Below are 27,330 nucleotides of genomic sequence, written 5' to 3' on the forward strand. Positions count from 1 at the left end.
CAACAACAACAAAAAAGCACAGACTGAACAGAGTGAGGATCTAAAGTGCTGCTGCATCCCTCTGTTCAGGTAGAGAAGACGTAATGGATAAATAGCACAGCACTGCTATCAAGTAGTCAAACAGCATTGTGGGTAATGTAAGAAACCATGTAAAATAGATCTAGGTATAGATTTATTGATGATAATAAACACCTCAGTGCACAATACAGTGTTGATCAGACACATAACAGGAGCTCGCTTACCTGCTGTGCCTGAATATCCAGACAATCTCAGCATGTAGTGTTTCTTCATAGTGTCCACAGAGAACGTGGAGTAATGTGCAAAGACCGCCTCGTTTTCAGATCTCAGGTCCACTCTCATAGTCATGGGCATCATCGTAGTGAGGTTGTGGAGGAAGTCGTTTCCTAATGAGGGACAGAGCTATGAGTTCTATGCAACATGTGTAGATTATTTGTGTCCACCAGGCGGCACCAGAGAGCCTGGTATGATTTATTCAGTCAGTCTATTACAGTGAAACAATGAAACTGTTTTACCGTCTCAATGAAATATACAATTAAATGTACATCACATACGTCACACTGAACGTGAAAGGAACAAAAACTTGACATGTGAACAATATTATCAGAGTTTAATATTATGGTCTGTTATATAACCATGCACCATAATCTGTAACCATGGTATCTATTTATTCTTCTTATCATTACATTACAAGAAACCAGAAGCCCATTTAGTTTTTTTTTTATATTTTACATGTCACTCACCTGTGCGTACCTAACGCTAGCCTTCATCTAAATCAATCAGTTTCTATTTAATTATATTTTAGTCGTGTGTAACAATGTGCATGACGTCTATTGAGTTCCTCACCAAGCCAAAACTCGCCCTCCAGATCTCCAAAACCTTTTCTGTACTCCTGCCAGCCTCTGAAAAAGTTGGTCTTGCCATCTTTTCGTCTCTGGAAGACCTGCACACACACACACACACACACACACACACACACACACACACACACACACACACACACACACACAATCACAAGAATGATTTGGTTCCTCTATTATTAAATTCCTTTAATTAAGAGGTCATAACCATCATAAATATGACATATAAAGTATGGCTAAACCGGGATGTTGGTGAATCAGTACAGAGAATCACTGCACAGATGTTCTGCATAAATCTATTTAAAAAATTGTTTGTTTGTTGATGTGGTAAAGTTTTCTTGACATGACAGGACACGTTGTTTGTTTAATTAACTTGAGAGGCTGGTGGGGAACCACTGTTTATAGCTGCTATAACATAAGTGACAACAGGAACTAACTTAGTGGAAGTTCGTCAGTCTAAACAGAAAGTAATGGACCACTTACGTGCCTTTTCTTTCTGAGGTTCTTGGTGAGTTATTTATGTTCATGGACCATAAAAAAATCATTAATAAACATGTGTTAATCATAATTAATCCAGACCCCTTATTAAAGTTTAAGATTCAGGTCATTACTCAGAATCACAATGATGTAGATTTGTAGAGGAGATTTAACATGCACATTTCTTTGTAGCTTTCTACCGCTTATCCAAACTACCTCGGGTCACGGGGAGCCTGTGCCTATCTCAGGCGTCATCGGGCATCAAGGCAGGATACACCCTGGACGGAGTGCCAACCCATCGCAGGGCACACACACACACACTCTCATTCACTCACGCAATCACACACTACGGACAATTTTCCAGAGATGCCAATCAACCTACCATGCATGTCTTTGGACCGGGGGAGGAAACCGGAGTACCCAGAGGAAACCCCCGAGGCACGGAGAGAACATGCAAACTCCACACACACAAGGCGGAGGTGGAATCGAACCCCCAACCCTGGAGGTGTGAGGCGAACGTGCTAACCACTAAGCCTCTTTGTAGCTTGTATTTACTTTATTCTGTTAATAGTTGCTAGGTAAGTAATTCTGAAAGCGATGTTATATGTTCCATGTCTTATATGCCTTCTTTTGTAAACACATCTTAACAAAAAAACATAAAATTAGAGAAACACTGTTTAATATGGTGGGAGTGGCCTGTGTTGTGAGTGGCTCCACCCCTTACCGTCCAACCTCCTCCGTCCGTCTCCATATCACAGTACACCATGACAGATTGTCCGTCTTTCCCTCCGGGGAATATCTCCACCAAACCTGACTCCAGTTCTCCATTCAGCAGCTCCTGAGAGCAGTCCGAGGGGTACGGGAAGTGCAGAGACCCTGACAGAGATACAGAGCATCACGCATTTCATCAGCTAATAAATTAACATGTGGTCAGAATGCAGTCTGAATGCAAAGTAAGTTGAATGAATGATACGATAATAATGATTAAAAAAAGATTCTCTTTAACAGTTAGCATTTCTTTCGGTTTAAATTTCTTACTAAGTTTGGTCTTAACCACACAGAACCTTACAGCCAGAGAACAAAACAACAAGAAATAGTATAACTGCTAGTCTAATGACTGGAATACTACAAGCTTTTATCATCCAAGTGTTTACAAGTAACATCTAAACTACACACTTGCCACATGCTTGAGCTTCAGTATGTTGATGACTTCATCATAGTGGTTCCACACCCTGATCTCTCGGCCAGGATGGACCATGCTATTAACATTTTTAAGTCATGAGTTATTACAATATGGAACAATAAACCTTCTGGAAACTGTATCTACAACACAACACAGCGTCCGCGCTGCTCCATGAACATACTTTGAGGCTGTTGGCTGTACAGCTTTGGGTCATAAATCCAAACAATGTCAATCATATAGTGGACAAATGAGTAACACCAGAATCTGCTGATAAACATCAAGCAACAAACAAAGTAATGACACCTGTAGTGAAGTCAGTGGAGATGGCCGCCGTGTAGACTCCGCCTCTCTCTCCCTGCAGTAGTGCTGTATACGTGGAAGACGGACGCAGCCCTCTCAGCTTATGTTCGGCGACTCCAGGGTTAAGGGTCACTTCCTGTTTGGTGTCCAGACAATAAAACAAATATCGTATTTAACACAAGTTACACAGGTAAGAATAGTTCAAAGGTGCTAACAATGTTTTTTCACTTAGAGCTTAAGAGCTACAAGTTCATTCATTCATTCATTCATCTTCTACCGCTTATCCCAACTACCTCGGGGAGCCTCAGGCGTCAGGCGTCATCGGGCATCAAGGCAGGATACACCCTGGACGGAGTGCCAACCCATCACAGGGCACACACACACACACACTCTCATTCACTCACACACACTCAACCAACCAATCAACCTACCATACATGTCTTTGGACCGGGGGAGGAAACGGGAGTACCCGGAGGAAACCCCCGAGGCACGGGGAGAACATGCAAACTTCAAACACACACAAGGCGGAGGCGGGAATCGAACCCCCAACTCTGGAGGTGTGAGGCGAACGTGCTAACCACTAAGCCACCGTGCCCCCAGACCTACAAGTTAATCTTTATTATGTTAAATATTTTGCTTTAATGCAAAATTAGCAGCATCACTACAGGTTGTTAACTACAACTGTGTCTGTTACTAAACAAATAGCACAACTCAAAAGCTATGCGGCTGCCAGCTGTGTATGTCCTTGTCGGAAAACGTTGCACACAAATGTACCTAAAATGACAATGTGTTTAACAATACAATGACGTTCATTTCTACCGAAATTTGCTCGGTTGTGTCATGATTTCATTCCTTAATATCAGTGGCATCACTGGTAAAAAAAAAAAACTTCTGAGCATGCTCACTTTCCACATACCATGGACAAAAAGTTGACAGTTGACAGATAGCTTGTCCATGACTGGATAATTAACTGCTTCGTTATAAAATGAAGTCACTCTGACACTGTAATGATCATTAATATAAATGTGGTGTTTTGGTGACTTATCCCTGGTCTCACCTTGCGCTCTCCACCCTTGGTGAAATACGTCAGTTTGTAGCTCGTCACAGCTGAAGCTGGTGGTTTCCATGACAGCAAAGCAGTACGTGCAGTCACGTGTTCGGCTGTCAGGTCTCGAGGTGACTCCCCTTTTCCAGGAGAGCCTATCAGGATAGACAATAGAGGCGGGGTTATGACTTTTCACAGTCACATCTCAGTATATTAGTGAGTGTTTCAGAGAGCGGTCTCTTACCGCTGGCCGTGATGAAGGTGGTGTGTGTGCTGGAGCTTTTCTGGTCTCCAAGCCGACTGACGATGTTGACGCTATACTTGGTGGAAGACTTTAGAGTCTGAAGTTGCTGTTCAACTGCGTTACCTGACACCCTGATGCTCAGCTCTGAGCCAGGAGCTAATAGACAGAGTACAGCTGAGAGTCCGAGGCTCATGTCTTCAGTGTACCTGCGATCTCATGTTAGCATGCTTTAGCTAGCTACTGAAGTGACTACAAAGAACAATTTTATTATTGTTACACTTTTTCAACCATTACTGTTTATTTACACTTTGGGACATGATGGTATGGGAAAGTAATCCAAACTGGTTTATGTTTCTATGGCAACACAACCCAAAGTAAGTTACTTCTTATTCTCTAAGTTTAATTAAATAACAGATGATAGATTGTAGTTTATATCCATACGAAGATAACACGATCACATTTAATGTTATGTCTGTAACATGTGAGACAGACAGAAAGGGAGCTGACCTTCCTCAGAGCGGTACGTGATGATGTACTGGTCCACTGTTGCCAGGGCAGGTCGCCATACCAACAGTGCCTTGGTATCTGTGATGTTTATGGCCCTGAGGTCAGTGGGTGGGTCAGGCACTGAGATAAAAAGGAAAGAAAGCGAATTCAGAAATAATAGAAGGAGAAGAAGATACAAGAAGATCAACAGCAAAATAAATACAGCAGAATAATCAAAAGACGGAAACATGTAAATGTGTGTGTAATAATTGTGTTGCATATTTTGTGTCAGATGTATTGATTCTGACATACTTGTGATCACCATTTTCTTGATTGCATCGCTCTCATCCAATCCCAGCACAGAGATAACGCTGACCTCGTAAGGAGATCCAGGGGAGAGTTTGGTCAGAGAGAGGGTGGAGCTTGACGAATCCACCATAACTGAGATTGGTTCTCCTGTTATTACACCAAACACATCTACTGTAATAAACACTCAATCACTCACCCTGTGTGTGTGTGTGCGTGTGTGTGTGCGTGTGTGTGTATGTGTGTGTCTGTGTGTAGCCTCACCTTCTTTAGTGTGTATGTATGTGACCTTAAACCCGGACACAGAGCTTTTTGGTCGTCTCCATGACACAGTGAGTGACGTGTCAGTTATGTCAGTAAAGGAGAGGTGTGAAGGAGGCTCAGGACCTAAAGGACACAACAGACAGAATTTAGAAAGACAGAAAGGAAGGAAGGAAGGAAGTGAGGAAGGAAGGAAGGAAGGAAGGAAGTGAGGGAGGAAGGAAGGAAGGGAGGAAGGAAGGAAGGAAGGAAGGAAGGAAGGAAGGAAGGGAGGAAGTGGGGGAGGAAGGAAGGAAGGGAGGGAGGAAGGAAGGAAGGAAGGGAGGAAGGAAGGAAGGGAGGAAGGAAGGAAGGAAGGAAGGAAGTGAGGGAGGAAGGAAGGAAGGGAGGAAGGAAGGGAGGGAGGAAGTGAGGGAGGAAGGAAGGGAGGGAGGGAGGACGTGAGGGAGGAAGGAAGGGAGGGAGGGAGGAAGGAAGGAAGGAAGGAAGGAAGGGAGGTAGGGAGAAGGGAAGGAATATTTGAAAGAAATACAGAAAGAAATAATAAAAAGAACCATATAAAAAGGAATAAATTAAAAAGGACCTAAAATTAAACAACTAAACAAACAAAGGCAAAAAAAAAACCCAGAAGTGAACAGAAACAAATATTTATAAGGATATTTTCTGTCTAATTTCAATTCTTATGTGTTACAACAAGTGTACACAGGGTTTATGTACTGGTGTATATATGTACAAACTAAACATATATACAGTATATACATCACAGCATATATACACTACTGACACCCACATAAACCCACATAAACACAAGGGTTAATCAAACACACACACACACACACACACACACACACACACACACACACACACACACAGCGTGATCCTGGACACAGCACAAACAAGACGTTACAGTGATGATGATGAAGGTGATGATGCTGGGCGTGTGATCCTGGAGGAGGAAGAATACAAAGAGGAAGTGAAGAATCTGAGGAGGAAGTTGCATGAGTGGGAGTTAAATTTGTCATTTGGAAAAGAGTTTTTCTTGATCAAATTTTTCCCCAATTATAATCTTGAAAGATGGAAAAAGATAAAAGTGGGAAAACACGGGAGCATCCCAATACTGGTCTTAATGTGTCCTTGTTCACTTCCCCTTAAAACAATATGGGCTGTTTTATTACTGCATCAGAATTTTGTTAGACAAGCTACAGAACGGCATTAAGTCAGTTTCACTGTAGACTTCAATAACACGGCTTACGAAGAATGTGACCTTCACTTTAATACATTTTCATGAATAAAATGTCCGTTACTTAATACATTAATCCAATGACAGCAAAAAGAAAACAAACCAATAAATAAATTCGAATCTCTGCAGGAAAATCTTCCAAAGATTTTTATTATTATTTAAAGAATTACTCAAAATATTAATATTGTCTATTAAATATTTATATTTAGCTTCAAACGTGCTAGCGACTGTGGTGTGATAGAATTCAGACCAGATTTTATGAGTAATAATCTCTGTACTGATGCTGACTCAGACCGCTGACTTACACACGTCACTCAAACTAATGCAGCATTTGTACAGCCCTGAAGATGGTGACATACTGTAGCAAAGGGGAGTCAACAAGTTTGGATTAAATCAGTGTTGGGACACAGATCTAGGCTCATCGAACACATCATGCCATCCAGACTGCCTTTAGCAGTTATTTAGCAATCTTTTAGACCCGTACTCTAATATTTATGATAAAGATTTGGGGCCAGTCGTGGTCTTACCCTGGGATTTGGGTGAATGGTGAGAGTAGTCAGTGAGGATGGCTGACTGTAAGTTTATCCTGGGTGAAAGAAGATCAAATGAGCAGTAAATGATAATGAGAATGGTGGTTATTTATCTGGTCATAATTTGTTTTTTTTTTTGTAGACTGCGTCATGAATATCATCATAGCACCAAATCACCTGATTGGATTAAATGGTGCTTTAATAACTGAGCTTGGACTAGACTTGATTCCCTTTTGAGGAGAACCGTAATATAAGGATACGTCGTGTTAGAAGTTAAAACCCGGCACTGCTGCTTAAATGTAAATAAAACAGACTCATAAACATTTTGGTCTATTTGATATTCATGACACATCTGCGTACGATGCGCAAATGTGACTGGATTGATTTGACACTCTGGGGTAAAAGTTTAAAAAAAAAACAGGCAAAATCTACTGGCTTTTTATTTTGTCTCTAATATCGTTGTGTTGCAGTGGAGTCACGGCTCAGCTACGTGTGTGTTCATACTGACTTCAGGTTTAAGTGACGTGACGTACGGCTAAGTACGGTGACTCATACTCAGAATTCGTTCTCTGCATTTAACCCATCCAAAGTGCACACACACAGCAGTGAACACACACACACCGTGAACACACACCCAGAGCGGTGGGCAGCCATTTATGCTGCGGCGCCTGGGGAGCAGTTGGGGAGGTTCGGTGACTTGCTCAAGGGCACCTCAGTCGTGGTATTGCCGGGCCGAGACTCGAACCCACAACCTTATGGTTAGGAGTCAGACTCTCTAACCTTTAGGCCACGACTTCCCCAAAAAAGCTCTAAAAAAGCTTTAAAAGCTCTAAGTGCTCTGAATAAGTTGTACGTCTATGTAGATATAACACAATCATTTCAGGTGGGATATAACTGTATATTACCTACAGTTTAGAAGGTAAAATACAGCTTTCTAGACTCATGTACATTTTTCTCAATGTGCCTGAGTAGTAAATGATGGATTGGAAGTTGGAAGAAGTTAAAGCTCCAGCAAGCTCCAGAATCTTAAGTGGCAGCTAACATAATGTAATTGTAGTTGATGGATCTTTTCTTCTACAAATTTTCTACATTTTCTGACACACATTATGTTAAAAATGTTAAAAATGTTAAAAACCTTTAAGAGAGTTATATAAGAGTATATAGTTTCTACACTATACACACTATTTACACACCATACTGCACCTGGACACTTTAAGGACAATTCTTTAAAAAACCATACACATTTATGTATATGTATATATATATATATATATGCATATGTATATATATTACTTCTCAACATATATTTTCATATTTTATATAGTTTTTTTATATAGTTTATACTTTTTTATCTATCTATCTCCTTTTGGTTTTGGTTTATTTTTTATCCTAAATTGCATTTCTTTTTTTATGCTTATATACCGGACTGTTGCCAAAAGCATTTCACTGCATGTTGTAGCCTGTATGTATGTGTATGTGACAAATAAAATTTGATTTGATTTGATTTGAGGTTTGTGTAGTTTCCTCAGGGTTTTCATCAGTGGCGGTTCTAGGATTTTTCTGTAACAGGGGTCATTAAGGGGCCACATGTTACATTCAGGGGCCAAGTACAGGGTACATTCAAGCACACAAAATAATTTACTCATTACGGTACAAATACATTTCGGCAACATTCCTTTTTCAAATGCTCGAGTGCCGCCAATTGTTTGGGGGTTGAATTTCATCTGTGATCGTTGTTAAAAATTCTCCGGTTGCTCTTCTCGGCAACGATTGATGGAACGGGGGCCAATCAGGGGCCAATCAGATTTCAGCAGGGGCCAGGGCCTCTGTGGCCCCGCCTCTAGAACCGCCCCTGGTTTTCATAGATCTCTATATTATCATTTCAGAAATTATTGGCTGTCGTTCATGCTAATTATTCTACTGTGGGACAGCTAGCACATGCTATAGTTATATCATTGAGGATGAATCACAGTGCAGCATATTTTATTCAGAATAGAATAGAATCCCTTATTTGTCACACAGACATTACAGCACAGTGAAATTCTTTCTTTGCATATCCCAAATTTAGAATTTGTGGTTAGTTAGACATGATATAGCGTCCCTGGAGTGGGTTGAGGTCCTTGCTCAAGAGCCCGACAATGGCAGTGCTGGGGCTTGAAACCCAATAACAACCCAGAGTCTTAACCACTTGAGCCGCCACCGCTTAACCACATGAAATTAATTTGATAATAGCTTTACTCGTTACTGCCTCATGCCCAAATTATTAAACCCTGATAGTACAGTTCTTTTATTTGGTAAAATCAGTCCTATGATTTTTTTTCTGTATCATTTCTGTTCTTTATGCGTGCCTGTTTTTTTTTCTTTTACCACCAAATACATACACAGCAAAACTCAAAAAGCCCCCGTGTTGAATTGACACCTAGAGTGTAATCAAATTTGTTTAAGACTTTGTTTAAAACTGTAGGATTTCATTCAATAGTGATTTATTTTTTGCTGTGTAGCCTGAACAACATAAAGCAACAAAACCACAGGGTTAACATAAAACAAAGCTGTTACATGTAGGCGCTGTATTAAAATCTCAAAATCTCTCAAACTTTAATCAAAGCTTCTGGAAGGACATGAATTGCTGCTTTGATTAAAAGCCCTTGGCGGTCAAGGGGACAATAACACATAACCAACAAGTTCCTGGAAATATGTTGCATCTTATATTAACTTTGCTACTTGATTATGAATTATTTGGAAATGGTTTGTACCTTTAGGTTCTGAGTACCTGTTGTAATGATGAAGGTGTGAATATTGGAACGTAATCCGGGACCTGTTCCGTAAAGGGTCACAGAGTAATTGGTTTGAGAGGTGAGATCTGTGACAGGGTACAAGCGAGCAGAACCCGGAAGCAACTTGATGAATTTCTTTCTAACTTCATCGATGCTGCTGTTCCTCCTGACAACCTCAATAACATTAGAAGACATTTTGTTTCCTTCTGTCCTTTCTTTCCTTTCTTCCTGTTTGCTGCCAACACCCTCATTTACCTCTTCATCAATCTCCTCTATTATTCTGATCACAAAATTTTTGAACCTTCCCTCTGGTGCCACCCAAATTATGAGAAATCCCTTTGATGTCACGTTCTGGATTTGAACATGATTGATGTTATCCTCTGAAAGAGGTTGAAATGTGGTATTTCTTTGGCTTGTGGCCTTATCTGTTGAAAGAGGACCTTCTGGGGACCAACCAAGTTTTGGGTCCTCTGTGGAGTTTTTACTCCCTCCGGTGACATCATGAATTGTAGTGGACTTTGGCTTCAGTTGAGGAAAAACTTTTGGCGGGAGTCTGACGATCGTGCCAGTTTTCCTTTGCAGTGAAATATTTGGTCTTGAGTTGTGATTTATGGTGTTCTGAGGACTAGTAATTTTAGTAGAGTTGCTGTCTGTACTTCGCTTTGGGTCACCATGAAGGTTTGGCTTTATTTTAGGTTTTAGTTTGTGCCTGAAGACTGTTCCATTGTTCTTCTTCATTGTAAATTTTGTTGTAAAATTGGGATTTTGACCAGTGCTGTTGAATTCAGTGTCACCTTCTGAAGCCACACCAACCGCTGGAACAGTAAATGCTGTAGATTTTTTAGAGCCTTTTTCAACTCTGTCTTCGGTAGCTATCAGCCCACTCTGAATGGTGCTGGAGTTTAGTTTTATTTGGTCATGAAGTTTTGGTTGAAATCTGCCACTGTTGCTTTGCATGAATGTTGGACCAAGATTTTGATTTGGAACATTTTCCTCGCTACCGAAGGTCTCAGATGGCCCATTTTGATTGTTAACTGGTTTTATAGTAGTGCTGTCCTCTCTGTTTGTGTTGCTAGGCAGATCCTGGTCTTTTGTGACCCTGGAAACATGGTGATCTCTGTTTGCATTTCGTTGCGGTCCTCTGTTTGTTACGCTTGGCAGAATGTTATCATTACTAACTTCTGTATTCACAGCAGCAGTTTTAGGTTCATAATAACTTTCAGCTGTGTGTCTGTCTGTCGTGTCAGTAACTGATTCCTTGGCATCTTTAACAACATTGGCATCTGCTTCTTTCAGCCCACTGTGAATGCTGGTAAAGTTTGGTTTGATTTGGGTATGAAGTTTTGGTTGAAATCTGACTATGGTTCCATCTTTTCTTCTTAGTAATACTCTTGACCTAAGGTTCTGGTTTGGGACATTTTCTCTGTGGCCTGGGATTTCAGATCCAACCTTTTGATCAATAATTGTTTGCATAGTTTGCATTTTTGATATTTCAAGGTCTCTTAGTGGAACTCTGGGTAGTTTGTGATCTCTATTTGTGACCCTTGACAGATTTTGGTATCTGGTTGTAAGTCTGTGCAGACTGTGTTCTTTGTTTGTGTGATCAATAGTGTTTTGTGAACCTTCATTAATGGTTTGTAATGTCTGATAAGTTCCTACTGGAGGTTTCTCTGTTGACACAGTGATGGTATCAAATAAGTTTATGTCAGCATCTGTTGGCAGGCCAATTCGAGGCTCCTTCTTTGGATCTTTGGCATGTTTGTGCCTTGATTCATACTTGCTATCTTTCTGCAGACTATAAATGTTGGATGCAGGTACATTTTCTTCAGTTCGAAGGTTTGTTGGAAGTCTGATTACTGTGTTATTTTTCCTTATCTGTATAAATGTTGGTCTAATCTTTAGACTTGAAACATTTTGCCTGCCTCTGAAGACTCCAGATACCCTTTGGTGACGGGGAATGGTTTTCCCAGTAGTGCTGTATCTGTTTGTGACTCTGGGTAAGATGTGATCAATGGTGCTTTCTGAACTTCCACTAACAGGCTGCATTGTGTCATCTTTTTTGGCTAGAGACTTGTCTATTGACAAGGAGAGATTAAATATAGGATTTGCATCATTATCTTCTGGAAGGAAAATATTTGATTCTTTGCTTGTATTTTTGTCCAATGGAGCATCAGCTTTGGAGACTTTGTCATTTGAGCCTTTGTGGTTTGGTTTTATTTTATTAATCGGTTTTGGGGGAAATCTAATGACTGTTCCATTTTTCCTCTGCCATGTAAATACTTGTGTATGGTTGGGGTTTAGGACACTTTGCCTGATTACAGGCTCCCCTTTGATACTAGCAGTGATGTTGACTCTGGGCAGAAGTGGCTTGCGTAGGGGACTCCTGTGCTGAAAGGGGCTGGTACGGTTTTGGAATGGACCAATATTGGGCCGACGTGGGAATGTACCCCTATGTGGTGTGCGATGGTACAGTGGTGCAGTCTTATTTATTGTCTCTTTGCGTTTTGGTAAATTGTCTCCATCGGCTCTGTTCGCTGTATCTTTGATGCTTTCTGGTATGTTGGCTACTGAAGAATCCCTATCCAGTCCTTGTTGAGATTTGGTCAATAAGCCTTGATCATCAGGTTGTGATACTTGGGAGGCTGTTGTCTTCATCTTTAAGGTTTCTTTTTCCATTCCAATTGGGTAAGATGTTTGAAGAGAGGATACATTTCCAAATAGAATTTTGTATTCTGGCATTTGAGAAGAGTTTGTGGAGGAAATGGATGCAGTAGACTGTCTGCTATTTATAGGTGATGTTGATGATCCGGATACTTTTGGCCTACTTGAATATCTGTATTTAAACGATGGAGGCAACTGAAGAGAGGTTTTGGTATGGTGCCTGTCTCTTGATGTTGCCTGTCCACTGTTTGTATATTTTTCCTGTGTTTCAGATGGCACCAGAGTCATTGCCAAAGGAAGAGAGGGTGATGGGGTTGTCCCAGCTTCCATTTCTTCTATGCTTATCCTTTTAGGGTGCTCTGATAATGTTGCCATTTCTAGAGCCCCTTCCTCTTGCTGATGTATTACTTGATTTTCCTCTTGTCTCTCCTTAATTGGGTATTCTTCCAATCTTCCGTCCTGTAACTTTGGTCCATTTCCATCTAAGGGCCTGACCTCATCAGAGAAACCAGCCACCCTGTCTGGGATATTTGTTAAGATGTTATTTCTACTGACATGACCAACCTTGACCGTCATGTTTCTTGTCAAAGCATTTCCATTTGATACCCTGTTAAAGGTTACCCTCTTATGTCCTAGCAAGACTCTTCGAATATATTTTATACCATTTATACCATAGGCTGTGAGGTTTATCTCAGTTGTAACTGTTGGTTCCACAAAATGTCTTGAAAACTCTGGGTCTTGTTCCCTTGATGAATCTATGTTCCGCTGGTACTGTGAGGAAGAACCCTTAGTTGTGTTTTTTAGTCTCAGATTAGCCAGTTTTCCACCTGATCCTCTAGTGGTTCTGGAAGCAGGATCTGGCAGTCCAGCATTTATACCTGTTCACAGTATACATGGTCACAGTTTCCATTACCATCTGTTATGTACTGTACTATACTGTGCTGTAGTCTTTGTTGCTGTTCCTAAAAACATGAATGAAGATCAAAGTGAGATCAAATTAAATAGCCTGTAGTCAGTCGGTTAGAAGGAGGGAATCCCTGCTGTATGCAATGTGAGGTTTATGTATCAGTGGTTAAGCCAGTAACATTTAGGGACTGTTTAAGTTGCATTTAATTGTTTTTTTGTTACCAAATAAGAATAAACTATATAAGAGAAACAATATTCATGTTCTTTTGGATGTCATATTTCTCCTGGATGTGTGTGTATCAGTGAGTACTGGGTCTAAATTAAGGAGTTTCCAGGTGTGAGTACAATGTTAATCCAATTGTATCATATACTGTAGTTTGTGAAAACAGAATTTTAGAATACATAATATTTTAACCAAAAACTAGCTGATGTTCAGGTCTATTTGAGTGTGAATGAAATGCATAATGTAATGAATATTTGATTTTGGGACAAAGAAAATCAATATGAATAATATTATAAAAGATATATAAAGAAAACATGGATTTCTTATTTTAGCGTGTGACGAGTAGAACAAAACAAATAAACTGAAGGTACACAGTCCCTTGAGCATTATTCCTTCATATCGAAGCCTCCATTCACACTCACCAATACCTTCCTATGAACAATTAGAAAGAGAGATCGGATCAGGTTCAGAACACAGAAACAGAGAAATCATTGGGAAAAGATGTTGTGTGTTAAGGTTGAGACCATCTGGTGAAATGGAAATAAAATGAGTCATTACACAACAGAGAGGAGGAAAATATTATCATTTCATTCAGACCAGCTCTGCTCCTGAAGGGGCTACTTCAGCTTTGCAGAACCACTTGACTTGCTGTATTTCCAGCAGTTCTCTTTTCCCACTAATGGGAATTTCAGGCATTAAGAATGACCTTGCCTTCCCTGGGAGGATTCTGAGAAGCAGGATTTCTCTGTCATCTAGACAAAGGTTGTGTGTGTGAGACTGTCCAAACTGGCAAGTTCCTCACATCTTCTCCTGCAGGAGACTAAGATTAAGTTAAAAAGCCAGCTGAGAAATTATATTCCTTGAAGATTTTTTTTAAGTAAATGATGATATTTTCATGTGAACTTAAGAATCCATTTTCTTCTTCTTCTTCTTCTTCTTCTTCTTCTTCTTCTTCTTCTTCTTCTTCTTCTTCTTTTTCTTCTTCTTCTTCTTCTTATTATGATTTTTTTTCAGCATTTCTTTAGCAAACGTGACATCATTTTAATATACAGTGACTTTTTGATGGATATTTTTGCAAAATAATAATAACAAAATATTAGATGATTAGCACAAGATTAGTAACATATTTTCAGATGTTTCACCTCACGACCTGCAGGCTGTGGAAGTAAAATAAAATCAAGATTAGCTTGAAATCCTGGGATTGCTGACCGCGAAGCTGTTTCAAAGAAAAATAGACGAAACCACCAGTGCATAGAATAATCCCCATAAGAAACTGTAATGTTTTACTTTAGACATGTGCTTTAATTTTCCCCTTTGGTACTCACCAGGAGTCGCTTGCACGTTTGCCGGCAGGCTCTGAGTGTCATCTTTTACCGCAACCAGAGAAATGTCATACAAACGACCAGGCTCCAGTCCATCGATTTGGGCAGAGTCTCTCCCAGGTGGAAGCCTCATCTCCTGACTACTTTTGCCAGATCCATCTGTCTGATTAGGTGAAAAAGAGAGGATGTATCTGTCAATTTCTCCCTGCGCTTCCTCCCACTGGACGATGACAGACGTTGTGCTTGTCTTGGCGACTTGAAGATTTTTGGGTCCAGAGATCACTGAAAATGACATTAAAATCATTGTTAGCATTAAATAACCTTGGAGGTGTCAGAGTCAGAGAGACGCACTTCTATTGGACAGTCCAAGATTTTAGCCTAATTTATCTCATTAGGTTTAATGATGTACCACCTCACTGGCCCCTAATAAACATGTGTGCACCTGTACATTCATGCAATCAGGCAATTCTGCAGCAATGCATACTGAAATATGGACAAATGAAATATCTTCATTTCACAACAAACATCAGAATAAAGAAAAAGTGATAGACTGATGGTCATGAGACTGACATCAAGTGAGTAGCAGATCTACAGAAGGAAACACCTCCTTAATGAGAGACTGGTTTGCGCTGTCAGGAAGAAGGCTACAGTAACAGAACAGAAAATCGCAGCATCTCAGAATGCACAACATGTTAAAAAACAGGTGATGACACAAACAAACTGTTCAGACTCACAGGTTTGGAATGTTGTCATGCTCTGGGAACCCATCTTGCCATCTTTCTCCCCAACGATGGTCACAGTGTACCGCTGCCCAGGAGCCAGGCCCACCTGAGTGTAGGAAATTAATCTGCCGTTCACCGTGGCTGTGATCTTCTGATCGCTTTCTTTCTGCAAAGCATAGATTACTAAATTGAGCATTTTGGTAGTCTATCAGGGTGAATCCTTTACAGTTCTACTGTTAGCCTAACAGAATGGGTTACATATCCTTAATTATACTATAAACCCATAATTACACCATTTACATTTACAGCATTATTACACTTTTCCACAGTTGAGTACTTGAGGGCTAAGGGCCTTGCTTAAGGGCCCAGCCATGGCAGCTTGGTGTTGTTTTGATTTGAACTCACAACCTGCAGTCCAACATCTTATCCATTGATCTACCACTGACCTTAAAACCATTAAAAACCTTTTCCCCAAGTGTGTACCAAGTACCAAGACTAAATGTTAAACTCTTGACTGATTCTAGATATTAAGAAGAAAATGGTTAGTTTCACACATTAATACATACACACTTAAAAAATGGGTCCCTCTTTATGATCTCCAATCAGCTATCAACTGAGCCTCCAGTTTAGATGTAATGAAAGCCTACAGTAACACCAGCGCTTTGAGGAACAGATTGAAGACTCCTTTTTTAGAGGAAACAACCTTTCTTCAGAATTAGGGAGAGATGTATTGTTTTATAGAGAAAACCATTTTAAAGTTATTACAGACAAATCACTAAAAATGCTAAAATTGTTAGACATGAACGGAAGTAAGCTGTAAAATAACTAAATTGCTATCAAGATGCTAATTTTGGCAGCAAGCTAACATTAGAGTTAAAAAGAATATAGTGTTATATAAGTTAGAACATTAACTAAATATATTACATTTGAACATTTCTTGTGTTATTTTATACTTACATAAAGTTATATAAATATCCCTGCTTTAATATAGTAATATTTAATGTGATGCAGTTATATTTGCATTAATATGGTGATTGGCCGCTTGCAACTCGATGTAATAAAACAATCTGGCCACCAGGTGGCGTCTTGTTTCATTCCTGTGATATTCTGGGATTCTGTCTTTGTTTTGCATCACAAATGTCATTTCTGGACCATCCGGGGATTCAGTCTATCACGTAAAGCAGCTATGCACTTACAGACACACGGCACATGGAACCTTTCTGTGACTGAAAGATGGGAAGGGATGTGGTTTATGGATATCAAGTGAGTTCCTAATTAGCTGTCTAAGTAGATTTTGTAACTCCAGGAGATTCATAACAGTTATTCTATTAGGAAACCTGGATGACTGGATTGAAAAGAATGATGTGATAAATTGTCATCATTCGCTGTAACACTACCTCGCCGCTCTGATCTCAAAAACATCTCTTTCAGCAGAGTGAGGAAAGATATCCGTCTGTATTTATTGCATTTATGCATCGGAAAGCTTTCTCGCCAGTACTTTAAAAAGCTATAAATTTGTTCTCTGGCGTCATTCTTAAGTGCTGGTCCTGGTTTCGAAATAAATGCAAGCAGACCCATGTGTTCACCTTGAGGCACTCCAGAAAGTCTCAGGAAAACCCAAACACAGCTCTAGACCACTTGCTTCCTCACTGTTTGTCAGCAAATAGAAGGACGGTCTTTCAATCGATCTCTTTCTAATCTATTTGAGTTTGCCCCTCCATCTCCCTCTCCCTCTCCTCCGTTCGCACATCACAGCTGTTGGCCTATGATGTCATTTCCCTGGCTAGGGTGATGTTTCTGATGATGTTTACTCCTCCCTTAGCAACAAGTGTCCTACATCTGTATCTGTTCCTCTTTGCACTAAACACTTACTCATTTCTCTCTCTCTCTCTCTCTCTCTCTCTCTCTCTCTCTCTCTCTCTGTCTCTCTCTCTCCATCACTCGTCTGCACTGTTTGCTGTAAACTCTTTCTCACACCCACCGACTCATGTTTAGGGTTGAGGGAAAAATGCGCTCTTTCTGATTTTGGTGACTCTCGTCTGTTCCTGAATGCGTCTCTTGTTGTGATTTTATTGCTGATGTGATTCCCAAACTTCCTACAGTGCAGTAAATTCTCTTTTTCTTTCTCGTTGTGCTTTTAAATTGATTCCTCAGCTGCAGTGAAGTCTTGTCCAAATCCTGATAACCCTTACCTTCTGCCTTTTAACGACAATGTCAATATTCAATATTCAATATTTCAATACAGTGAGATACACTCTCTCAGCAGGAGGATTTAACGAAGTAAGAGTTACACACACTTGGGCGGAGTTTAGTTAATATGGGCGTGTCTAATTTACACTCGATTCTGATCTTGAACTTAAGTCCAGCGCTGCTCTCTGACAGTCTGATGTAGCTACAAAATGTCAAGCTGAACACACTCACACACTCACACACACACACACACACTACGGACTCAATTTTGTGAACAAATTATGGTGAATAAAGTTAAAATTTCTCTGCATTAGCAGCAGATGAGTGTTGGGTCAGTTTATCATTTTGTTTAGGGAAGAGAGCATCAAATTAACACACACTGAATTCCTTTCAATCAGTTTAACAAATCATAATTGTGAACTACACGCAGAATTAATTCTACTTCAAAACCTCAGACGCATCACGAGTTCATCCGGAATAAAAAAGTAATATGACCTTCTGTGCTGGATCAAGTGCTATTCTGTGCATAACTGACTGATGTGTGACGAAACCGTTGTGTTTAAATAAACCAGATATTAATGTGATCATCTAATTTTTTTCTTTTTACACGATCACGTGATTTATTCTCTATCTTATTACATTTTATAGCACTAAAATCCCACTGTTTCCTTCTTCAGTCTTAATTTTCTCTGACTGTTTTCAGGTTGAATGTGGTGTTGTGGATTTTATTAAGAACCTCCATCTCAGACGCTTAAACTCAAGAAGAATCTGGCAACCTCAGAGGTGTGAACTCTGATTTTAATCATTTGATTATGGAGCACTGAAAAGCAGCTGCATAACCTGCCCTGAATACCAGGAACTCGCCTGACATAAATACTGAGGTAAAGTTTGGACTCCGAGTCTGGATCCTTCTCCAGGTCGTCCTGTCGCTTAGTGTTCACAGCCTGTTGATGTGACTGGATTAAGAGAGGAAGTTTAGAGAGCCTTCTTCTCTGTACATCATACCTCACAGAGATAAAAGCTTCACCATGTGGAGCCGCATTACTTATCCTGCTTCGGATTAGTTGGACTGATTTACACATTTCATGTCGTGAGGATTGAGAACACATGCTGATGGAATGATGGATTAAATGAAAATGCCTCATAACATGGAGGCTTAGTTAAAGACATCTGTGAAGATAACAGAGCTCCAGACTGTCAAATGGAATCAACCAATATTTAAGGGTCCGTTTTCCTTCATTTGTGAGCTGATTAAATAATATTAATCAGAACCGTAAGTTCCTGGACATGCGATATACACCAGACTACATCGATTTATTTATATTTATAATTTGAGGAACAGTGTTTGTGTTTATCTCAGGATCGTCATTAGGGATGAGAAATTTTAACTATTTAAAGTTATGGAAACTGGTTATATATTCATAATACACTTATATATGAGTGTACTTCCCTTTGAGAGCAAAATGAGATAAACTAAAGGTTTCTAGAGTTTTTCTTTGGTTCTTCCTTTAGAGGGAATCTTCAGGATTCAGTGTAGGACATTTGGATCGAATTTCTCCACTCTGCTTATGGAGGTTAAGAATCTATAATTATTCAACACACCCAGCTTTCAAAAAGATCTCTATTTAAAAATTATAATAATCTGGGTTTTGTACTGCTAACTTAGGAAAAGTTTCTGTGGAGGTTCTTTATGTGTTTGTTGTATGAATCAATTTCTGATGAGAAAACTGAAGATTCTCTTCAACTAAAAAATATTTTTTTATTAAATAAAAATGACCTTTTTTCTCAATAAATGTTTTTCTAGCATTATGATAATTTTTTATATGAGACCCTCTCGTATGCCTTTAATAGTGTTCAGCTCATTAGCTGATTAGTTAAAGGACCACAGCTAGCTAGCTAGCTAGCTAGATAGATAGCTAGACAGCTAGATAGATAGATTGATCCCGGAGACAAAACTGATTATTTAAAGGTTCAGCTTGTATCAGACCATCACCATCACTGGTTCCAGCACCAACACTGGCTCCATGTCAATGAAAAGGTCCAATAGTTTCCACATCGCTTTCCTGACAACGGCTATTAAAGTCTTTTAACATTCTTCTGCATCCTGCATTCTTCTGCTTCTCATTTCCTCTCTTTGCTTTATTTCTTATACAACAAATGAACAATTCCATAACAGTTTGTGTGCATGGTGGTGTAATCTGTAGAGCCTGTGTGCCAAACAGATGTTGTGGGAGGTCGACGTGTTTAACATTACTGCGGTTCTCCTGACACATGACTGACATAAAGAACATCTCATGGGTTCTAGACCGGATTTATCTGAGGATATCGTCTTGATAACGGTGTTGGAACAAATTCTAAGCACTCTCCATCATTGCTAATGTGACATGGCTCATGGTCAGCATGCAATAAATTCTGAATTTGTTCCCCTTCATCACCAAACGTCACCATGAGTGGAGGCTCTGAGAACATGTTTCATCCCTGTGAGTTATAGCGTACTGTGCGGGTAAATAAAAAGTGAAAGGCTAAGCTGTGTCGGCTCCAAACCAAATGAGGATCGGCTTATGGTTGGAATAAACGTTGCTGTGATTAAATACTTCACTCATACAGCCTGGTATTGGTGGTCTGGAGGCACTAAATCAACTCTCCTGCTTGCTCTGATATGAAAAAGGAGATGATGTTTTTTCCACTGCTGCATTCTTCCTTTACAGGCAAATAAATGTGTGCTTTCTCTCCTTCAGTCCAGACTAGATCTCTACTCAAGAATATATTATTTTCCTAATCTGTTTTGCTGTATTTTTAAATATATGATTAAATATTTTTGTGATTAACTTTACTGCTGAATTCTCCATTCTGATTGGACAAAAGATAAAAATCACCTCTTTCAACATGGAAGGACAGGTGAAGGTGAAGGACAGGTGAAGGACCCACTGTTTAGAGCTGCCATAAGTGACAACAGGAACTAATCTGTTTCTCAGCAGTTCCATAATATGATGTCATTCTTTAAAAAATTTAAATGAAAATAATTATAGATTGTTGTGTTATTAAAGGAATAAACAGTTGGGGATGTGTTGTTAAGGGATAATAATATATAATAATATATAATTATATAATAATAATAATAACTTCAGGGTGGTAAAAGGGATTCCTTCACACCACCTAAATATTTTACAACAATATTTCTGAGCTCTGTGACTTGGATAAAGCTTTATTTTAATAGTCCAAAGCATTGCAATGTGGACATTTCATTAAAGTGATGAATGAACTGGAGCTCTTGATGTGATATTGATCACAAAACAGATTTTTTTGGCCTGAACCTCTAAACAATGTGAACGAAATGTTAACACTAAAACGACATGTCACGAGCTAATAGACCGGTCACATGACACGATTTTGACTGTCTAAACATTTTTATTAGCTAAATAATGTCTTATTTTCCTTCATCATATCTTTCTGATTATTTTTATTTTTGTCGATATTATTACTATTCATTCATTCATTCATCTTCTACCGCTTATCCGAACTACTTCGGGTCACGGGGAGCCTGTGCCTATCTCAGGCGTCATCGGGCATCAAGGCAGGATACACCCTGGACGGAGTGCCAACCCATCACAGGGCACACACACACACACTCTCATTCACTCACACAATCACACACTACGGACAATTTTCCAGAGATGCCAATCAACCTACCATGCATGTCTTTGGACCGGGGGAGGAAACCGGAGTACCCGGAGGAAACCCCCGAGGCACGGGGAGAACATGCAAACTCCACACACACAAGGCGGAGGCGGGAATCGAACCCCAACCCTGGAGGTGTGAGGCAAACGTGCTAACCACTAAGCCACCGTGCCCCCATTATTATTATTTTTTTTATTTAATTTCAAGTATAAATTAATTTAATGAATCATTCGTCACTATATCTTAACTTCCTTCATTGTGAGAATGGTGCTATATAAACATGTATTTTTTAATTGTTGTTGTTGCTGCTGTAATATCAATCATAAAAACTTACATATCCAGCTGTTCTCAATCTGAACAAACCCATGTTAGTCTGAGTCTGAGACCGTTCCGCTCATAAATCTGCATGTTAAACCGACGGGAATTCTTTCTTTCATTTTGATTCGTGCCAACTCAGAAGTGTGTTGTAAAAATGGTGCCGTGACCCAGAGCCCCCCCACTGGGATACCATCTGTGCAGCAGCACTTTATATGCTCAGACAAACAAGGGAACGGTGCGTGAAGTGGAAAGTTGTGGAGGAAGACTTCACAAAATTCACACCCTGATTTGTGTAATGCATTCACTCCAGTATACAGTATACAAACTGAATACTTTAAAAGAGGGGAAGGCTGAATTCTGCTCTATTTTGTTATTTGCTCAAGTGAATTGTGTTAGATACAGGATCAAGATGACTACATAGTAGACTTCAGGAACTTACCCAGAAGACATTGCTTCAGCTCTGTTTTCTTTTTATGATGTCATATGATGATGTTTATAAATATGAACTGAATATATTTTGTGTTGATATGCTAATGAGATTGTAAACCGTATGTTGTAGAAATTTTATTAAAATACTCAACAAATTTTGGAACAAGGTTGTGGGTGGAGAATGTAAAGACTGTAAGTGGTGGAGTTTATATATATTCGTGTCTTTTGTGCAGTATTTAAAATGACCTGGCAACCTAATAATGAACTAGAAACTTTGGATCTGTCTTAAATAATGGGTTAATAATGTGGATCAGCTGAGGCACGTTAGCACATTAGCCTCACACCTCCAGGGTTGGGGGTTCGATTCCCGCCTCCGCCTTGTGTGTGTGGAGTTTGCATGTTCTCCCCGTGCCTCGGGGGTTTCCTCCGGGTACTCCGGTTTCCTCCCCCGGTCCAACGACATGCATGGTAGGTTGATTGGCATCTCTGGAAAATTGTCCGTAGTGTGTGAGTGCGTGAGTGAATGAGAGAGTGTGTGTGTGTGCCCTGCGATGGGTTGGAACTCCGTCCAGGGTGTATCCTGCCTTAATTCCGATGACACCTGAGATCACAGGCTTCCCGTGACCCGAGGTAGTTCGGATAAGCGGTAGAAAATGAGTGAGTGAGTGAGGTGCAGTACGCTGCATGTGGTTCAAATCAGTGGTTTTTAAATGAAAGGTCCTGTGATGGGAAACAGTTTGTGGTAAACCAGAAATATGTGAGCCAATGCTGGGAAGAGAAGGAGGTTCAATACCCTTGTCATGCAGCTGTGAAGGAGTCATATATTTTTTTAAATTTTGATGTGTATTTGTATATGATGGTTATAAGAGGAGGAACAAAATGGCAAAAAAAACAAACAAACGTTATTATCGTCATAGATCGATTTTTTTTCCTCCATGCAGAACTTTCACAGCAACTAGGCGACCTTGGCATTATACAATCAGGTGGACAAAAACCATAGCTGTGTGATGTGAGTGAGTTCTGGACAGTAGTTTATAAAAGTACAAACATTTGTTAATTACCTCACTTGTGAAGGTGATATGGTATGTGTTGTACTGCACTGTAGGTGGAGTCCAGAAGAGTGTAACTGAAGATTCTGTGATGTTTCTGGCACCAAGGTGAGACACAGCAATCAGGGCTGGAAAGAAATGAAACAGAAAAAGAAAGAATATCATCAAAGATGATCAAAATAATCGAAGGTGTTAATCTGTGGCTATCGTACCTTAATTATTCTTTGTAGATATTTTGTAGCTTGCTGTAAAAATATTTTAATAGATTTTTTATGACCCTGAAATCAGACACTTTTGTTATGCTGGAAGACTTTTTGTGGCAAATGGCAGGATTATAACCCTGAAGACCCATTTGCACCTCATTGCACTTTAGTGCTATCAACCCCAGTTTAACCCGCAACACAGGGTCAACGCTTCTGGCCTTGGTCTATCTGCAGCAACATCTTCCAGGTATGTATATTTCCTTTTCTTATTCTATGATCTCTGATTATGCTTCTGTTCTTGGTCTTGTCTTACCTCATGCATTTGGTTTTATTTTCCATCCTACTGTGTCTCCCTTAGCTACAATTATTGATGTTTTGCGAGTGTCAAACTTTGCCTTTATCTCGGACTATCCTGGTCCCATCAGAATACCTCCTGTCACAAAGGCTTTTCCTGTATTCAGTCCAATCCAGTACCTTCTCCAGACATAAGCACAACCATTATTCTTTCTTCAACTGTATCTGTTCTCTCCCATGAATTAAGTTCAAGGTCAGTTCAAGATTCTTCCTTTTTTATAAGATAAAGTTTAAACTCTATTTCTTTACCTACATTAAAGTATGATGCTCCTCTTTCCCTAACATAATCTCTACTCCATAGCCTACATAAATTGCATTGTCTACTCCTTTCTCTTAATAAAGTTCAAACATTTTCATTTTCCTATGTTCAGACCTTTTCCTTTGTTGAATTATTCTTTATGCCACAAAGAGTTGAGACTTAGTCCTCTATAAGTTTATCCTTAGTCATTTATAAGTTCCAGACCCTTCTACATCCTACACATCAAGCTTAAGTCCCATTCCTTCCCTAAAATCAAGCTTTTCCCCAGCATTAAATTTGAATGTAGACCTTATACAACATACAACCCAGACTCTACACTTTCCCCATTCAGACATTACTCCTTCCTTTACATCAAGCTCAGATTCTCAGGCCCTGTTCTTCACCAATGCCATGGTCCTTTTCCAGTATCAGAGACAGGTCCTGCTCTTTGCCCCTCATCATAATCAAAAAATACTTCCTATTGTTTTCCTGTTATGTACTTAAAGGTAGGGTCTCCAATATTTGAGAAATGCTTAAGAAAACTGCGTTCACCAAACAAAACAAAACTCAAAACAAACGTGTAGCCAATGAGCAGTAAGGGGCGGGTCTTGTCAATATGGGCGGAGAGAGTGTTCTGTGTGCATGTGCGCATATTCACAGATTGGAGTTTCCTGAGTCAATAACTCCTGAGCTAAACGCTGTTACTACATAAAACACGGTTGTAGCTGCGTCTCTACATTACTACGATAGAAAAGAGGTGTTATTTGTGTAGTAACAGCGTTTAGCTCAGGAGTTATTGACTCGGGAAACTCCAATCTGTGAATATGTGACCAACTTCCTGCTCCTTCAGTTCTCTCCAGCGCTGGAAAGCTGATCCTATATTAACACGTCCTACTTCTTACCTTATCGTAAGCCTTTCTTCTCTTTCTTTCTTTGTTTTTATCCTCCATGTCAATGTTAAAACCGCTTTCTGCTAATGTCACACATGCGCACTGAGCACTCTCTCCGCCCATATTGACAAGACTCGCCCCTGTCTGCTCATTGGCTACACGTTTGTTTTGATTTTTTTTTGTTTAGTTTGTCGTCCCGACTCAGTTTTTCTGAAGCATTTCTGAAATATCAGAGACCCCGCCTTTAAGGCATCACACGTACTTTGCATCCTGCACTGGGGTCTTAACCCTGCCCCTGAACCAATTCTAACCCTAAACCATAAGCTTCCACTCTGACAGTCTGGCTCTATTCCTCCCCCAGTGTCAATGGTGGTCTCTTTATCAATTTTATTTGTCTATTTAACAGGTTTTATAGATTTGTTATCAGTAGTTCATAGTTACAGATTTACAGTTCTCCTAAATCTCTACTCTGGTTCCTAAGTAGTATATTACATAAATGATTAAATAGAATGTAACTGGTTAAATTTGCTGTAAATATAACTAGTGGAGGATAAATCAACTTACCTGTTGTGCAGTCAGGTCCTGTGAATCCATCCTTACACTCACTGCAGTCCGGCTCGGCAAAACCAGGATTGCACACACACTTGCCGTTGACACATCTTCCTCTGTTGCTGCAGTTATTTGGGCAGGACTTGGTAGAGCAGTCTGGCCCAGTGAAGCCAACTTCACACACACATTGTCCATTCACACACCTGCCTTTGTTGTTACAGTTCCCGGGGCAGGACCTTTCAGAACAATCCGGACCTGTGAATCCGGTATCGCAGACACACTTCCCATTCACACATTTGCCTTTGTTGTTGCAGTTTCCGGGGCAGGACCTTTCAGAACAATCTGGACCTGTGAATCCGGTATCACACACACACTTCCCATTCACACACCTGCCTTTGTTGTTGCAGTTTCCGGGGCAGGACCTTTCAGAACAATCCGGACCTGCGAATCCGGTATCACACACACAATTACCATTCACACACCTGCCTTTGTTGTTACAGTTCCCGGGGCAGGACCTTTCAGAACAATCCGGACCTGCGAATCCGGTATCACACACACACTTCCCATTCACACATCTGCCTTTGTTGTTGCAGTTTCCGGGGCAGGACCTTTCAGAACAATCCGGACCCATGAATCCGGTATCACACACACACTTCCCATTCACACATCTGCCTTTGTTGTTGCAGTTTCCGGGGCAGGACCTTTCAGAACAATCCGGACCTTTGAATCCGGTATCGCAGACACACTTCCCATTCACACATCTGCCTTTGTTGTTGCAGTTTCCAGGGCAGGACCTTTCAGAACAATCCGGACCTGTGAATCCGGTATCGCAGACACACTTCCCATTCACACATCTGCCTTTGTTGTTGCAGTTTCCGGGGCAGGACCTTTCAGAACAATCCGGACCTGCGAATCCGGTATCGCAGACACACTTCCCATTCACACATCTGCCTTTGTTGTTGCAGTTTCCAGGGCAGGTCCTTTCAGAACAGTCCGGACCTGTGAATCCGGTGTTGCACACACATCTTCCATTCACACATCTGCCATGGCTGCTGCAATTTTTAGGGCATGTTTTAACTGAGCAGTCTGGACCAGTGAAACCTTGATCACAAACACACTTGCCATTTACACACTTCCCCTTTTTGCTGCAGTTTCCGGGGCAGTCGGGCACACTGCAGTCGGGTCCGCTAAATCCAGGGAAACACACACACTTCCCATCCACGCAGCGGCCCTGGTCACTGCAGTCATTCAAACACTCATCTGTTGAGGTTGTGCAGCCCACTCCTAAAGAAATAAACAACACATAACTGGCCTATCAGTATTATGAGGCGACTCATCGGCTCACATAACTCTGTGATAATGTTTTGGAAAGCTTACTCTAAGTGGTTGCTCAATATATTTGTATCTGCACATTTCTTGTGCCACAAAATACTTCAGTCCATCTGTTTGGTAACGGCTCATATGCCAGCTTGTCTCAAGTTACTGCTACTATACACAGGAACACTTAACACTATAATGGAGTTATACCCTCAGTATTGTGGAAATATGAAATTGTAATGTGCAGTGGAGTGATAAAAGACACAAGTACAAAAACAAGGGTCAAAGAACATGCAGCCAGCATAAAACAAGTGTAATCCATTATCAGGCCCGGAAGAACAACTAAGGATCAAAGAGGAAAAGAAGACAGAAACAAGGCACAGACTTACAGTAACAAAAACATGATCTGACATCGCAAACACACTGCAGTGGTCAAACTAATCAAGGATTAAAAACAGCTGGACACAATCAAGTAACATGAAAACGACTGAGTACTGGAAGTGGACAACAGAAACAAAATCAAACCAGGTTGTTGCCATGGGAACTACAACATGAAC

At 40.2% G+C, this 27,330-nt stretch overlaps 1 protein-coding gene across 3 annotated transcripts in view; it reads right to left on the minus strand.

The window, feature by feature from the left end:
* LOC132857030 (tenascin-like) overlaps positions 1-27,330 on the minus strand; it is a 34,848-nt gene that overhangs the window by 3,591 nt on the left and 3,927 nt on the right. Inside the window, exons 3-16 of one of the 3 annotated variants that reach the window (XM_060886980.1) lie at positions 25,472-26,740; positions 23,235-23,350; positions 15,571-15,724; positions 14,840-15,118; positions 9,721-12,906; positions 5,184-5,306; positions 4,926-5,069; positions 4,635-4,754; positions 4,128-4,283; positions 3,896-4,038; positions 2,842-2,974; positions 2,080-2,231; positions 865-961; positions 243-404 (exon numbers count right to left, since the gene is read on the minus strand). In XM_060886980.1, coding sequence (XP_060742963.1) covers positions 243-404; positions 865-961; positions 2,080-2,231; positions 2,842-2,974; positions 3,896-4,038; positions 4,128-4,283; positions 4,635-4,754; positions 4,926-5,069; positions 5,184-5,306; positions 9,721-12,906; positions 14,840-15,118; positions 15,571-15,724; positions 23,235-23,350; positions 25,472-26,740 — 6,234 coding nt within the window. Of the gene's footprint in view, positions 1-242; positions 405-864; positions 962-2,079; positions 2,232-2,841; positions 2,975-3,895; positions 4,039-4,127; positions 4,284-4,634; positions 4,755-4,925; positions 5,070-5,183; positions 5,307-6,947; positions 7,007-9,720; positions 12,907-14,839; positions 15,119-15,570; positions 15,725-23,234; positions 23,351-25,471; positions 26,741-27,330 lie in introns of those variants that run through there. The other 2 variants (XM_060886981.1, XR_009649471.1) reach the window with 2 other exon arrangements.

Source organism: Tachysurus vachellii, chromosome 14 (genome assembly GCF_030014155.1).
Source record: "Tachysurus vachellii isolate PV-2020 chromosome 14, HZAU_Pvac_v1, whole genome shotgun sequence".
Lineage (NCBI taxonomy): Eukaryota > Metazoa > Chordata > Actinopteri > Siluriformes > Bagridae > Tachysurus > Tachysurus vachellii.